Consider the following 15,299-nt stretch of genomic DNA (forward strand, 5'->3'; position numbering starts at 1 on the left):
GAAATAAGGCTTTTTAAACTGTAACAGCAATGTATGACTTCATAATGCAATCTTGGCCTTTGTGTCATCATGATAAACGGGAGAGATAGTAGTTCACACCTATATACATGTTTGGTTTGTGCTGTATGTTAGGTAAGTATTTTAACATTTCACACATGTGAAAAGCAAGGCTCAAAGAGATTTTGGCTGGTAATATCAAAAAGAGTTTATGGGAGTCAGGCACCTAAATCCCACTGAAATTCAATAGGAGTAAGACTCCTTAAATCCCAACCTTAGACTTATAAAAAGCTAGTGGAAGAGTCACAAATTGACATCCTGGGTCAAATCCTAGTCCTATTAAAGTCAACAGGAATTTGGCCATTGATTTCAAAGGGATCAGGATTTCACCACACAGGTTAAAGACATCTCTGGTCTAACTTCACTGAATAAGTTTGACCCTAACAGTCTCATTGTCCCCTGCTCTACCCTCAAACCAATACTGACTCCAAGGAGACTTTAGGACATTTTCAGACCTTTTTGATTAGCAAGAAAGGTTTTGGTTGGAAAGATTACTCACTTATGCAGAAAGACGATTTCCACGTTCACATCATCCCTGTCCTTGTGCAGGAAGTCCTTCAGGAAGTTGGACACACTTTCAAGTGTTATGTGACCACAGACAACTATGTGCCTGTGACAGAAAATGTACAGTTACTTTTGCAGGGAAAACTAACAAACAAGCATGCAAACAAAAAGGGTAAAATAAACTGTTGGCTGAAAAAGGAAGCATTCTTCCCGATCCCACTCCCTGAAGTCATCAAAGGAAACCATCAATATTAGAAGGTACTTTGACATTGAAACTATATATGGGATCTCATCTGATGCTGCAAAAGACTATTACAAGCAAAACCATTTGGCCAAGTGGTTTTAAACATTTAACAATAAATATTATTATTTATGTATACACTTATATGCTGTATTATCCAGTCCCTCTCAGAGTCATATTTCTCCTTCCACCTCCTCTTCTAAGATTTACTATTAAATTTTTTGTTCAGAAACATAGAGTTTATCATGTAATGAGACAACAAATCTCCCTGAAACGATTCTACTTATTTTCCCAGTTATATCAGTGAAGCCAGTGAGAAGCTTGACATATTATGGGCCATAAGCAATAAAAAGAGAAATCTTGCATTTTCTACTGTAAGTCCTACAGTGGGAGCACTTTACAATAAGTGGACATTTTTTAATTCTGCAATGCAATGGAACACCCTCACAGAACCAGAATCTGTACAGAGTGCTATCACACTTATGCTCCATGCAATTTCCAGCAGTGTCAAAGGGGAGAACCCAAATATACAACACAGAAACAGTGTCCACTTCTATAGATTGATTTCTTACACGCTGAGTGAAATGTCTACAGTTCTGTCCTTTCTTTGCTTCCTTGCTTAATGGATTGTTAAGCCACTTATTATAAAGTGTTGTCCAAGTACTTGTGCTCCAGCATGCTCTACAGTGGCTCAGTGTTTCTACCACAACACAGACAAAAGCATGGCTTTCATTAGTCAGATGAGTTCATGAGAGGTGCTGGTATTTACAGTACTTCCATTGCTACTGCTGTTGCTTGCCACATTTCTTACAGCTGTCAGGGAAAGAGAGGGCAGTAGAAGTGTGGATTCAATTTAATTATTAAGGTAGCAGAGAGTCATTCAGTAATCTGACCTCATTACAGCTGATTGAGCCTATATGCTGATTGCAACAAAGGCACAATTTATTTGTTGGCTGACATCTGAGCTGCCAGCAGGTGGCCAAAATGAAGCAAAATAATTTCAAGGGCAAAATTTAAACTGCCCAAGTCTTACCTATTTCATAATTGTTCTGTGCGCATTCCATTAATGTAGAAACCTCATTGGCTGGAAGCAACAAATAATAGGTAGCAGCAATAATCGCTTATGTAATGTACCATAAGGGACTATTATGGGAGCCTGTACTTGCTTCATAATTTGGTGCTTGACTAAGTATATGAAAATAATGCAATGAACTCACTGGTGAAAGGATAATGATGCAGAACAAAAAATAAATCAGTAATATGCATGATGCAGTTAATAATATCACCATCATGTACTACTACGTTCGCAGTGGTGCTGGTAGTGACTAGGAAAGCAAAGCACAATGAAGTATTATACTAATCCAGCACACTATAGGGGACTGCTTTACTATTACCGCTTTATTTTCTAATACTCCATGTGCTCATGGCTTGGTGGGTTGTCACTGAAAGGCCATATAAGAAGTGTTTGAGATAATTGTCTTCCTAAATTCAGATCTAAAGTCTTGTGCTAATGTATTTGTAAAAACAAACAACAAAAATCACAGACTGTTTTTTTCCTTCAATTTGTAATGGTCTATATAAAATTATATTTAGGCTATACTATGTCTAATTAGGACCTGGTCCTACAAATACGTATTTGCCAAGTGCAGTGCTTGCTACCATGAGTGACTGCTATAGCTTCAACGACATCATAAGCTATATGTTTGGTAGAATTGCATGAAGACCTGGACCCACAGATGGTGAACTCCTCAAAGCAGGAAACAAAAACTTCCTCCCCTATTACATAGGTTACCAAGCACTGCATCAGCATGCAATAAGTAACAAATACAATAAACCAAATATCTGACCCATTTTTCAGGCAAAAAGAGACTTGAGAGCTGCCCTGTAGGGCCTTCACAATCTGGCAGTTCATAGCAGCCTCCGTGCTGGAGCCAGGGCTGGTGTAGAAATTGTCACTAGTTTGGGGAGCTGCAAACTACTTCTTGGCTGCAGCATCCTTCAGCTGTGCCCAGTGTTCGCTGGGTGCAGCTGAGGGTTCAGCTGACTGCAATGATCATAGAATCATAGGACTGGAAGGGACCTTGAGAGGTCATCTAGTCCAGTCCCCTGCACTCATGGCAGGACTAAGTATCATCTAGACCATCCCTGACAGGTGTTTGTCTAACCTGCTCTTAAAAATCTCCAGTGATGGAGATTCCACAACTTCCCTAGGCAATTTATTCCAGTGCTTAACCACCATGACAATTAGGAAATGTTTCCTAATGTCCAATTTAAGCTCATTGCTTCTTGTCCTATTCTCAGCGGTTAAGAACATTTTTTCTCCCTCCTCCTTCTAAAAACCTTTTATGTACTTGGAAACTATTATGTCCCCTCTCAGTCTTCTCTTTTCCAGACTAATCAAACTCGTTTTTTTTTTTCCAATCTTCCCTCGTAGGTCGTGTGTTCTGGACCTTTAATCATTTGTGTTGCTGTTCTCAAGACTTTCTCCAGTTTGTCCACATCTTTCCTGAAATGTGGCACCCAGAACTGGGCACAATACTCCAGTTAAGACCTAATCAGCTCAGAGAAGAGTCTGTGTCTCTCTCATGTAACAGAACACTAAAATCAGATATTGCATCAGCTCAGAAAGTGTAGCAAACTCATTACTCAATGTAAATGAATGGAGAGTACAAATATGACTTTAAGGGCTAGGTCCCCATGGCTGTTTCATCCTGTAGGCTCTCTCTTTGTGAACGTAAGCACAGCAGAACAGATATCTCCATGTTATTTCTTGGGGGAGTAGTCAGACTTAGGTAATCAATGATCTTGGTTGAGGCAAACAACAAGAATGACTGAACACAGAGTTAAGTGCTAGCATTCACAGTGGTCAATATTTCCTTTGAGGGACACAATACACGGTCACAGTAGCATGAAGTCAATAAGTTACTTGTAAGCAAAACTTTTCGCGATTGCACAGACTTTTTGCTAACTCTTCTCACCATCTCTGGCTTTTATACAGAGCAGCAAAGAAGGGTCTCAGTAAAAGGCTGCTCTGAAAGCAGAAAGGCTTGTGTCAACTGCTCTTGGAACAGTTCTCTCTAGAGACCCCAGCTTTCTCCTAACTGCTCCCCTTCTATTCATCTCAAATTAGCCCAGTCCATCAACTTAACCCAAAATGAGTCAACCTGCCCTTAAATTCCAAGGCTTGCAGTCTTCCTTTTTCTCTCTGTGAGCTTCTTAAGAAAATAAGAATGGCCATATTGGGTCAGACCAATGGTCCATCTTGCCCAATATCCTGTCTTCTGACCATGGCTGGTGCCTAATGCTTCAGAGGGAATGAACAGAAGAGGGAAAATATTGAGTTATCCAGCCCATGTAATCCAGCTCTAACTTCTGGCAGTCAGAGATTTAGGGACACCCGAGTAAGGGGTTGCATTCCTGACCATTTTGGCTAATAGTCATTGATGAATCTATCCTCCATGAACTTATCTGATTCTTTTTTTGAACGCTTTTATACTTTTGACCTTACCAGCATTCCCTGGCAATGAGTTCCACAAGTTGTGTTCTGTGAAGAAGTACTTCCTTTTGTTTAAAACCTGCTGACTATTAATTTCATTGGTGACTGTGGTTCATGTCTTATGTGAAGGTGTAAATAGCACTTCCTTATTCACTTCCTATTCATGATTTTACAGACCTCTATCATATCCCCCCTTGGTCATTTCTTTTGTAAACTGAACAGTCCCAGACTTTTTAATCTCTCCTCTTATGGTAGCAGTTCCATATGCCTAATCATTTTTGTTACCCTTCTCTGTACTTTTTCCAATTCTAATATATCTTTTTTGAGATGGGGTGATCAAGACTGCACAGAATATTCAAGGCATGGGCATACCATAGATTTATATAGAGATATTATGATATTTTCTGTCATATTAACTATCCCTTTCCTAATGTTTCCTAACATTTGGTTAGCTTTTCTGACTGCCACTGCACATTGAGCAGATGTTTTCAGAGAACTATCCATGGTGACTCCAATATCTCTTTATTGAGTGGTAAGAGTTTAATTTAGACCCCATCATTTTGTGTGTATAGTTGGGATTATGTTTTTCAATGTACAATACTTTGCCCTTATCAACACTGAATTTCATCTGTCATTTTGCTGCCCAGTCTCTTCACTGTTTACCCCTTTTTTTCAGATCATTTATGAATACATTGAACAACATTGGCTCCAGCACAGAACCTTGGGGGAATCTCACTATTTACCTCTCTCCACTGTAAAAACTGACTATTTATTCAGATCCTTTGTTTCCTAGCTTTTAACCCATTACTGATCCATGAGAGGACCTTCCCTCTTACCCCTGGATTCCTTATTTAGTTTAACAGCCTTTGGTGACAGACCTTGCCAAAGGTTTTCTGAAAGTGCAAGTACACTACATCCATTAGATCACCATTGTCCTCACATTTGTTGACACCCTCAACGAATTCTAATAGATTGGTGAGGCATGATTTCCCTTTACAAAAGCCATGTTTATTCTTCCCCAACATATTTTGGTGAAGAGTAGGGCTGGAAGTACTTGGTTTCAGCGTTGAGGGTCTGGGGTAATGAATTTCTTGAGCATTCTCTTTAGCATATCATTAAATCTTTCCACTAGACCATTCATCTGTGGATGGCATACTGATGTGCATAATACTTTGATTTTCAGCAGGCCACAGACATATCTCATCATGAAATTTGTTCCCTGGTCTGTCAGGATGTCTTTGGGACTCCCTACCCACACAAAGACAGTGATATGGCTTTCGAGTATCAGGTCATGTACAGAATGTACTTGTTATCATGTCATGTCTGGAGGCACTCTTTTCTAGGGGGCCTATAAAGTTGATTCCTATTAATTCAAAGTGGGTCTCTGCCCAGAGAAAGGATATTAATGAAGCCCATGGAACTCTCTTGGGGGCCATTAATTGGCATTTGGGACATGATGCACAGAAATTCTTGGCTTGTTTAAGGACCTCTGGCCAAAAGCATCAGGCTAGGATCCTAGACAGTGTCTTATTTTTCCCAAGATGTCCTGAACATGGAATTGGGTGTGCAAAATGCAGGATCTTGCAATGATATACTGGGGCACTAGTAACTGCATCTGTATCTCTTGTGTCTGCCTGTCCTGGTCTATGCAATAGAACAAGTTTATCTTAATAGCAAAATAAGGGTACTATTCAGCCTTCAGGGGGGTCCACCTCTTCATCATCTATCACTGCTACTTGTTTGAAGGCCCATTTCAAAGTCTTGGTGGTGTTTTTGCTCCACATGGAAATCTGAGAAGTCTGTTAGCTTCTCTGAGTCCAGTTGCTGAGGGGGTGTCTCATTTAGGGCCATGGAAGGCCCTACCTTGGAATCTTCTGCATTGCCTGGATCCACTATAGTTTGTGGTCTCCATTATGTCTGTGGAGACCACTCCATTATGTCTGTGGAGGGGGGCCACCTCTCTCTGCTCTTTCCTTTCTATCCACTTCTCTCTTCAGAACTTTTTCCTTCTAGGCTGGGAGGAAAGTAGGTCAGAGTCCTTAAATGGAACAGGACCCCTAACATTTCTTTTGGAATGTCATCCTCAGGCTCCTATGCTAAGGGAAGCTTCTGTAATAGTTCAGGGAAATATGTCCAGTCTTGGTCTAATATCACTGGGTAGGAGATCCAGAGACACACATACCTTCATCTCACCTTTGTTCCCATCAACAGTCAATTTTACTGTCATGCTAGGATACCCAAGAATATCTCCATGGGTGCATTTAATGGGGATTTCCCCCTTTGCCAGCTTCCCTACTGTTCCCAGTTTCCACTCCCATACAAATGTATGGTCACACCCCAAGTCTACAAGGGCCAATGTTTCTTGGCCATTCACCTCTGATATTGTGAGTTTCCATGGGGCTTTTTTCTGGGCCCTATTGTCTCCTGTCCAGACATGCCCAAAATTACACTTCATCTAGTGGCAGTTACAAAACCTATGTGCCTGTTCTCCACAGGAGTAAAAAACTACCAAGTCTGTCCCTTGTCTTTCTAGTGACTTATGTCCTCTTTCTGAATTTCTCTTGGCCCTTGTTCCTGTATTGGTGTGGGGCAGGGGGCTGGGAAGGGCATTTAAAGTCATAGACCCTGCTGTCTCAGGGGAAACTTACCCATGGACCCCGAGAGGAGTGCCGGTTACCAAGGCTGCCCAACAACCAGCCAGCTTTTTGGATTTCCTTGGGTTTACCCAATATGGGCCACCCCCACCTTTGGTTACTCAGTTTCTTTCTTCAGTGTGGGTACTTCTGCAGCAGAGGGCCACTGGATGGTGCGAGCAGCCATGTAGTCCTCTACAAGAGGGCCTATGGGAGGCATCTGCTAGGGTTACTGGTCGCTGACTGCAAACACAATCTTCCTCCGCCAGTGGAGGAATCTGTACAAACTGCTCCATAACTAAGAGTTCTGCTATCTAGGATTCCATTTGAGACTCTGGCTTTAACCAACACCAGCAGAAGTCCTTTAGCCTTTGGGCGATCATCCGTGGCCATGTTTTTGAGGAGGTAGGGTGTGATACTGCTCATGATGGAACTGCTGACAGTAGGTTTCTTCACAGTCCAGTATGGACTTCACCTGTTCATAGTCCTAGGCCGCGGTGCCAAGTCCCCAGTATGTTGCCTGGGCTTCCGCAATGAGGAGTGGAGCAAGCCGGATTGCCCACTGGGCTGAGGGCCATGAGAGACTGTGAAAACCTTTTAAAAATTACCAAGAATGATTCCAGGTCATCATCTGGGGAAATGTCACAGTCCCCTGAAGTACAGAACATGCATTCCCTGTAGTAACAACACCATCAGGAGTAGTAGCCAGCATCAGGTACACCATTTGCTGTAACAACAGTTGTTGGTTCAATGCCATCTGTTTAAACAGTTGTTGCTGCCTATGTTGTTCCTGTGCTTCTAAATCAACCAGTCATTGTAGAAGCTGATTCGCCTCCATAATTCTCTTACATATATACCAGAAAAAAAAAATGTGTAGTTTGTTGCGGCGGAGGGCTTCTCTTTTTTACAGTTAAAGTCAACTCCACTTCTGGTACCATGTTGTCAATTCTCTTGGGGCAGTCAGACTCATAGACTTTAAGGCCAGAAGGGACCATCATGATCACCTAGTCTGACCTCGTGAACATTGCAGGCCACAGAACCTCACCCATCTACTTCTGTCATAGACCCCTAATCTCTCACTGAAGTCCTAAAATCATGGTTTAAAGACTTAAAGTTACAGAGAATTCACTATTTACACTAGTTTAAACCTGCAAGAGACCTGTGCCCCATGCTGCAGAGGAAGGTGAAAACCTCCCAGGGTCTCTGCCAATCTGACCCAGGGGAAAATTCCTTCCTGGCCCCAAATATGGGAATCAGTTAGACCCTGAGCATGTGGGCAAGACCCACCAGCCAGATACCTGGGAAAGAATTCTCTGTAGTAACTCAGAGCCCTCCCCATCTAGTATTCCTCACCAATCATTGGAGATATTTGCTGCTAGCAGTCGCAGACTGGCTCCATGCCATTATAGGCAGTCTCATCACACAAACGTATCACGCTCAGTCTGGGTTTTTTGCCCCCATTGCTCCTCTTTGGAGGCTGTTCCAGAATGTCACTCTTCTGATGGTTAGATACCCTTGTCTAATTTCAAGCCTAAACTTGTTGATGTCTAGTTTATATCCATTTGTTCTTGTGTCCACATGGGCACTTAAATAACTCCTCTCCCTCCCTCGTATTTAGCCCTCTAATGCAGGGGTTCTCAACCTTTTTCTTGCTGAGGCCCCCCTCAACACGCCATAAAAATGCCAGAGCCCAGCAGAGGTGGAGGGAGCTCAGGGCTGAGGGGGAGGATGACCCTTGGGCGTAGGCATAGTTTTACTTCCATTTTGGGTGGGCAAGGGCTGGCGGGGCACAGTGCACCTCCACTCCGACTCACTCAGGAGGTCACCCAACCTGTCTAGACTGTGGAGGGATGCAAACAAAAATATAACTCAAAGGGGGGACTTAGTTTAAAAAGTTTGAAAATTGCTCACGGTGCAGGGAGGGGGTAGCTAGGGGCTGTGTACAGGCAGGGGAGTAGCTCAGGGTGCAAGCAGGGGGTAGCTGGAGGCTGTGTACAGGCGGAGGGGGGCTCCCAGCTTCAGCAGGGGTGGGGTGCTGGGGCTCCCAACTTCAGCCCCCTGCTATTCCTGGCTTTGGGCAGGGGTCGGCCGGCTTCAACCACCAGCCACTCCCGGCTTCGGGGGGAGACGGGGGGTGGGTAGGCCAGCTTCAGCCCTGCGCTGCTCCCGGCTTCGGGGCGTTGCAAGGGGTCAGCCGGCTTCAGCCCTGTGCTGCTCCTGTCTTCAGTGCTGGGACTCGGGGCACTGGGTTTCAGCTGCAGGGCTCCATGGGCCCCATGAAAGGACTCGCAGACAACCAGGGGAACAGGGACCCTGAGCTGAGAACCGCTGCTCTAATGCATACATAGAGAACAATCATATCTCCCTCCCAGTTTATCTAACTGGTTTCTATCAGCTTAACCTAAAATGAGTCTATAAGCCCCTAAATTCAGGGTTTGCAATCTCTGTCTCCCTGTCAGATTATTTAGAGGCAGCATGGAATGGGACTGTAGCCCCTCCCCTCTCCCAGGCCGTTCTGCCTCCCTATCTCTCTCTGTTCTCCTTCCTTAATAGTTGGGCTTGATTTTCTTATTGGTCCCACCTATGTTTGCAAGATCCCATGATTGGCAGTTCTGGCAGCAATGCTGGGGATGTGATCAGCCTGGATACTTGTAAATGGGGAAGATGCACCTCTCCATTCTGTCTATGCTCAGTTTTGTAAATCCCACTACAGCTTGTCACAAAGGTTTTGTTCCAAAATTTGCCATGTGGTGTTTGTACTGCTGATCTTCCTTGGGGGGTTCTGCCAGTGAAGGACAGGTTTAAATAGCAATCCATGGTTGCCTTAGCCAGACCCATTTCCTAGCCACTTTTGAGGTTGCATAAATTAGCTTTGCAAGAGTCATAGATGAATTATGCCTCACAAATCACCACGTAATATCTGGATGAACCTAGTTCATTAGTTAAAAACTTACAAATTAGTGATGAGCAAACCTCAAAAGTTTCAGAGGTTGTGTTCGAATACACTCATTCTTTATGCTTAAGAGAACATTAAATGTAAATTCTGAACCTCCTGAGTCTGCCAAATTGAAGTAACAGCTTTGGAAGTAGTAGTTTTCTTGGGGTATTCAGGCACTCTTCCTGCATCTGTTCCCCAAAAGCACCCGGAATTGCAAAGGCACAAGAAAATGAAAAATAATAGCAAAAAATAAGCAATTTTGATCCTAAGAATCATAGTAAGTGGGACTTATTTGCCATCCCTATTTAGAAGTTGCATTTTTTATCTTGTTTAATTGGTATAATATTTATGGCAACAGGAAAATTTCTTTGTTTAGGTAACGGCATTTTATTATTGCTTTTTACAGTTCTTAAGACTTCAGATTCCACTTGCTCTGCAAAGACTTCCAGGGGCAAGTCCATAGAACAATATTGATTTCTTGCACAAAAAAGACATTTCCATCCTGGATGCAAGGTGGGACTGAAGACATACTTTAACTCAGACAACAGTAACTTTTTTATGTTTTTAAATAGCTTCCACATTTTATAAGAGCAAAGTGAAGACCAAATACTGACTGTAAAGCCATCAGCTAACTTGGTTGCAATATGGAGGTGGACTACTACAGCAGAAACTCAGGTTAGATTCTCAATTGCTTTGCAGTTTGGTCAGTCATTTAGTCATGCATAAAGTGTCATAATTCTGATTCAGTAGCATTTTACACCCACTTTACCTTAGTGGATAGTACTACATAAGGCTCAAGACAGTGGAGAAACAGGAACATAGATTTCTTGTACGTTAGCAGAAGGACTGGGATCATATGAAAGTGGCAGAATGCATTGGAACTATGTATTCCTTATACACACAAGTTCATTATCTGTCCTCTGCATCTTTGCTTTTTCTTATATTGTACTAGTTGTCAGATACAAATCAGAGTAATTGAGATAGGGAATCTTCTGGGTTCAGAATAAATAAATAAATAAAACTCTCCCTTTAACATAAGTGATATTTTTGCATAGGAGAGAGATTGATTGAAAACAGATTGCCTTCTTGCCCAAGGAGAGTTATTAGGTACATTATCTTAGAAACATTGGAAAAACCCATATTGTTCCAATCTGTCCTGTATCTGATTTGAAGATTTATAGCTTCCCCTTTCTGTGCCTATAATCATTCCCTTTCCCTGCAACACCCATTTTTTTTCCATACAGTAAACATTTTAAAAAAGCCAACATATTGAAAGTGTTTTGAATTCAGTTAGAATTGATTGATAGTAAAATAACGTTGTAGTAATTCAGAATCTGGGCTAACAGACTTGCTTTGATGGGAGTATACTTTAAGAGGCATTACCAAGAAATTTAGTCTGAAATATAGGTTTTGGTTTTTAAAAAGTGCCAAAATCTAACACAGTATTAATCAAAATTACTTTGTTGTATTATACTTTCAAGTTTCAATTGACAGGTTCTTTTTCCAATTTAAAAATTCACCTTGCAGTGCAGAAAACTCAAGCACTACAGCACTAGGTTATAGGTCCTGATCCTGCAATTTCATCTACACAGGTAGATGCTAGCACTCATGCAGAGTTTAATTGACTTCCCAGGGATACCATGTGTGTCTGAGTGAATCCGATTATAAAAGGAGAGCAGTGGCTAGTGCATTAGAACAAGACACTGAACCTGGCTATATAAATGGAGCAATGACATTTCTTTGAGTAACACGGAAATGTAAAACACCACCATAAATGGGTCAAAGTAATTTAGATTTTAAAAACAAAACAATTAGTAACACAAGTAAAGAAATATTACAGTCAGATTACAACTTTCCTTGCAATGACTTGGATGCATCCCAGAATTTGGGCCATGATTTTTAACCTGAATTAAAAGTTGAATTAAAGCTTTGATATCATTTCTCATAATATTAATTTAACTAATTAATTTGATTCTTTACATTTTTGAAAAAGAAACAAGGGTGGGTTGAGTATTTCAGATATCTGTATTATTAATTGTTCATGAAGACTAAAGTCATCCTATTTCTGTAATATCAGTGTCTTCAGTGGAATTACACCAATGATGAAACCATTCTAATAAATCAATGCAATTTCATAGCATGTGAGGTACTTGTCCTGCAAAAGTATCTGTAACAAGGTGGCTCACCCCCTAAGGACTGGAAGGCTGAGGCTAGCCAATCCTGGGTTGCATGAGGGGCCTCCTTATATGGAGGCAGCAGGAAGCTGCAGGATGGAGCTGACAGGAGAAGGAAGTCAGGCCTAGAGGGCTGGGACTGGTGGCTTTGGGTGGAGCAGACTGGGACAGAAGAAGTCTGTGCGTGACAGAAGAACCAGGGCTAAGGATGAAAATTTGTGCTATGGTCATGGGCTTTATTTTGGGACTCTGAGGATTGTTTGAACCACTCCTGTTATTAAACCAGCCCCAGGTGGAGGCACTGTTAGCCACAAGAGAGACTGCATGGAGTTCTTATGGGCCCCACAAGAGGCCGATAACTGGGGAAGGGTGCCTGCAAACCGACTCCTGGCCACAAAAGGGCACTCAGCAGGAGGCAGCTCCTCTGCAACTGGTGTACTTGGCAGGATTTGTGATCTCTGCCCACCTAGGAGGGAAATGGAAACTGAAAGAGTAACAGTAAATAGAGGAGGAGGACATTGTCCGCTTATTCGCAGAAGGCAGCAAGTCTCAGACGCTCCTCCTGCAACTTTAGAAAAGTCAACAAAAGCAGTCTGAGGTATAGTTTGCCACCCAGCAGCAGTATCAGGAGTCTCAACATCAACAACCAGAGCAGTTTTTACAGCAACTCGAGAAATTTCCAGTACTAGGACAGGGCAGGCCCGTCCTGGTGTTGGGAAAGTTGGGCCTGAGAACAATGCTGAGGCCTTTCTCTGAATCTTTGAGTGGGCCGCCTGTGTGGCAGGCTGGGAAGATTCCACTCGCACAGTCGGCATAACACCATTTCTCACTGAGGAGGCTTAAGCTGGTTATAGAGCTCTGAGTGGCCCACAGTCAAACTTGTACCCCAAATTGAAAGCAGCCATGTTAGATTAGGACTTTCACCAGAAGCATACTGGTGTAAGTTCCACAATGAGCCATTTCTATGGGGACCACAACCCTGTGTGGTAGCCCAGAGGTTGCAGGACCTGGCTGATCGGTGGCGGACTCTGGAGACAAACTCTCTGGGGAAAGCCATGGACCTAATTATTTTAGAGCACTTCTTACAGGTTCTGCCTGTGGGAGTTCAAACTTGGATGAAGATGTTTTGGTAGTCTTCTGGGGGCGGAAGCAGCGGAAAGAGCAAAGGCTTACTTGGAGGCTGAAGGAGCCAAGCAGCTACAGCTATAGACTCTTTACACAGATTCTCTGTGCCTCTGGGAGTCCATTGTTTTCACAAGGACATAGCCCAATTCACCACCTCTCATTTCCTCAGAATTTCTAATCTCAAAATTACTATTAGCATTATAAAGATAGTATACATTACAGAACTATAGGGCTCTTCATGGGTGAATCCCTTTGCGTGATCAGGGATGGAATTTGTTCACTTGTGTATATTTGTTCACTTGCTTATATTATCTTTTAGAGAGGCACTAGTTCCTTACAACATAAGTTAAAATTCTGATAAAAGGTCCTTAAACCAATACCATTACCACCAAATGTACAGTGGGTTAAAGCAAAGAAAAAGAATAACTAAAACATCCAGATTCCTGAAGTAAGATAATTAAGAACACACAGTTAATCCATGTAAACTGCACTGTAAATGAAAACGGCTCCATCCAGAAGAAGATTCTGCAAAACAGATCTCCTTTCTCTTTACTTGTGCCTCCTCCGGAGAAGCCAATATGAAATACAAATGTCTCAGCTGTTTATTTGTGGAGAAGTTATATCCATTTTTATTGGCAGAAATATAAAGCACTTGGACGGGGGGAAAAATCACCCTACCTATTCTGTCATAATAAATCAGAGAGAATGAACTGAAAATTCCATTCGATATTCTCTGAATATATTGTGTTCACTTTCTCAAGTTAATGAAATATGGCAGATATTGATCTAGATGTCTCTTTAAAACTATAATATTTATATCAAATACATATGTTTTAATCTCTTTTCTAACTTCCTGCTTAGGTCTTCTAGTCATGCCTTTGTCTACTGACCACAATAGTAGCAGGACGATATAGTTGGAAATGAAACACAGTGGGGTGGGTACTTGATGAGCCTACCTGTATTCTATCATTGTAAGGTGAAGGGAGTTTCATAGTACCAAATGTTTATACTTTCCCTATTCAAACATATCAGGATCACTCTGTTCCAGTAAAAACTATCTATGATTCTCATCAGAGACTGGATATACTAGGTTTTTTTTATATACCAGATTAGCTGAACATGCTCCCTAAATAAACTAGAGTAAACTACAATGTGATGCACTTTTGCTTTTTATGACTTATGTAATATCACTCAAGACTTTACAGGTTCTGATTCAGCAAAGCCTTTATGCATGTACTTAAGTCCATCCCTATTCACTTAAGCATGTCCTTAATTTGATTATACCCCCCTCTCTGAGGTAGAAGAGCAGGGCAATAGGTTGTGAAAAGCCACCATTGCATTCTCTCTCAGCCTGATAATTTTGATTATTATTGGACAAAGGAGAACCACGTACATAGATTAAGAGAGCAGAGCTTGTCCTTTTATTTATTTTTAATACTGCAGAGGATACAAGAAACAAATGACATGACTCTCCACTGTCTTGCATCTGATGTAGCCATTGACACCTGTGAAATGAGGATGTAAAATGCTACCAAATCAGAGCATGGTATTTTAATTTCAAAAATGACTTGCATCTCCTAAACCTTTGTAATGTGTAATATGCTGCTAAATGTCTGATGCCAAGATCAGGCCCAAGAACTCCTATCCTCAGAAAGGGATAATGGAAAAACACAAGAATATACCACAAAATGCAGTTTGTGTGACACTACTTTGAACCTAAAACTATAGTCCTGACACAGGCAAAAATCCCTATTTTTGTCTGCATCAGGACTTTCAGATCAGGGTTCCACATTACATGGCAAAGCAATAAGAGCTAACCAGGAAATATACCTTTATCAGACATTATAACAACTTAGCTATTGCTGAACCACTCACTAATTCATTTTTGGCAGAGATGCTGCTGGTATACTGTATCATATCTTGTGACAGTCAAAGCTTGAATAGTATTTCTTAAAAATATTATGCACTGATGCTTTTAAGTTCCTGCTTAACTGATTTTTATTGCAAGCATGTGGAATTACAGCTACTATTTTTACCTGCCTCTGTTCTCCTTCAGCTATTTGTTATGAAATAGATTTTCATTATAAAACCTCTCTGTAGCACAGCCCAGTCTCCTGACCTGTAAGTATAC

The 15,299-nt window shown here is 41.7% G+C and overlaps 1 protein-coding gene across 7 annotated transcripts in view; it reads right to left on the bottom strand.

The window, feature by feature from the left end:
- KCNMA1 (potassium calcium-activated channel subfamily M alpha 1) overlaps nt 1–15,299 on the bottom strand; it is an 841,792-nt gene that overhangs the window by 190,042 nt on the left and 636,451 nt on the right. For all 7 annotated transcript variants that reach the window (XM_084634497.1, XM_084634500.1, XM_084634499.1 and 4 more), the window contains exon 10: nt 557–667. In XM_084634497.1, the coding sequence (XP_084490623.1) occupies nt 557–667 (111 nt within the window). The remainder of the gene's footprint in view (nt 1–556; nt 668–15,299) is intronic.

The sequence above is a fragment of the Lepidochelys olivacea genome (genome assembly GCF_965140295.1).
Source record: "Lepidochelys olivacea isolate rLepOli2 genome assembly, chromosome: 7".
In the NCBI taxonomy this organism is placed as follows: Eukaryota; Metazoa; Chordata; order Testudines; family Cheloniidae; genus Lepidochelys; species Lepidochelys olivacea.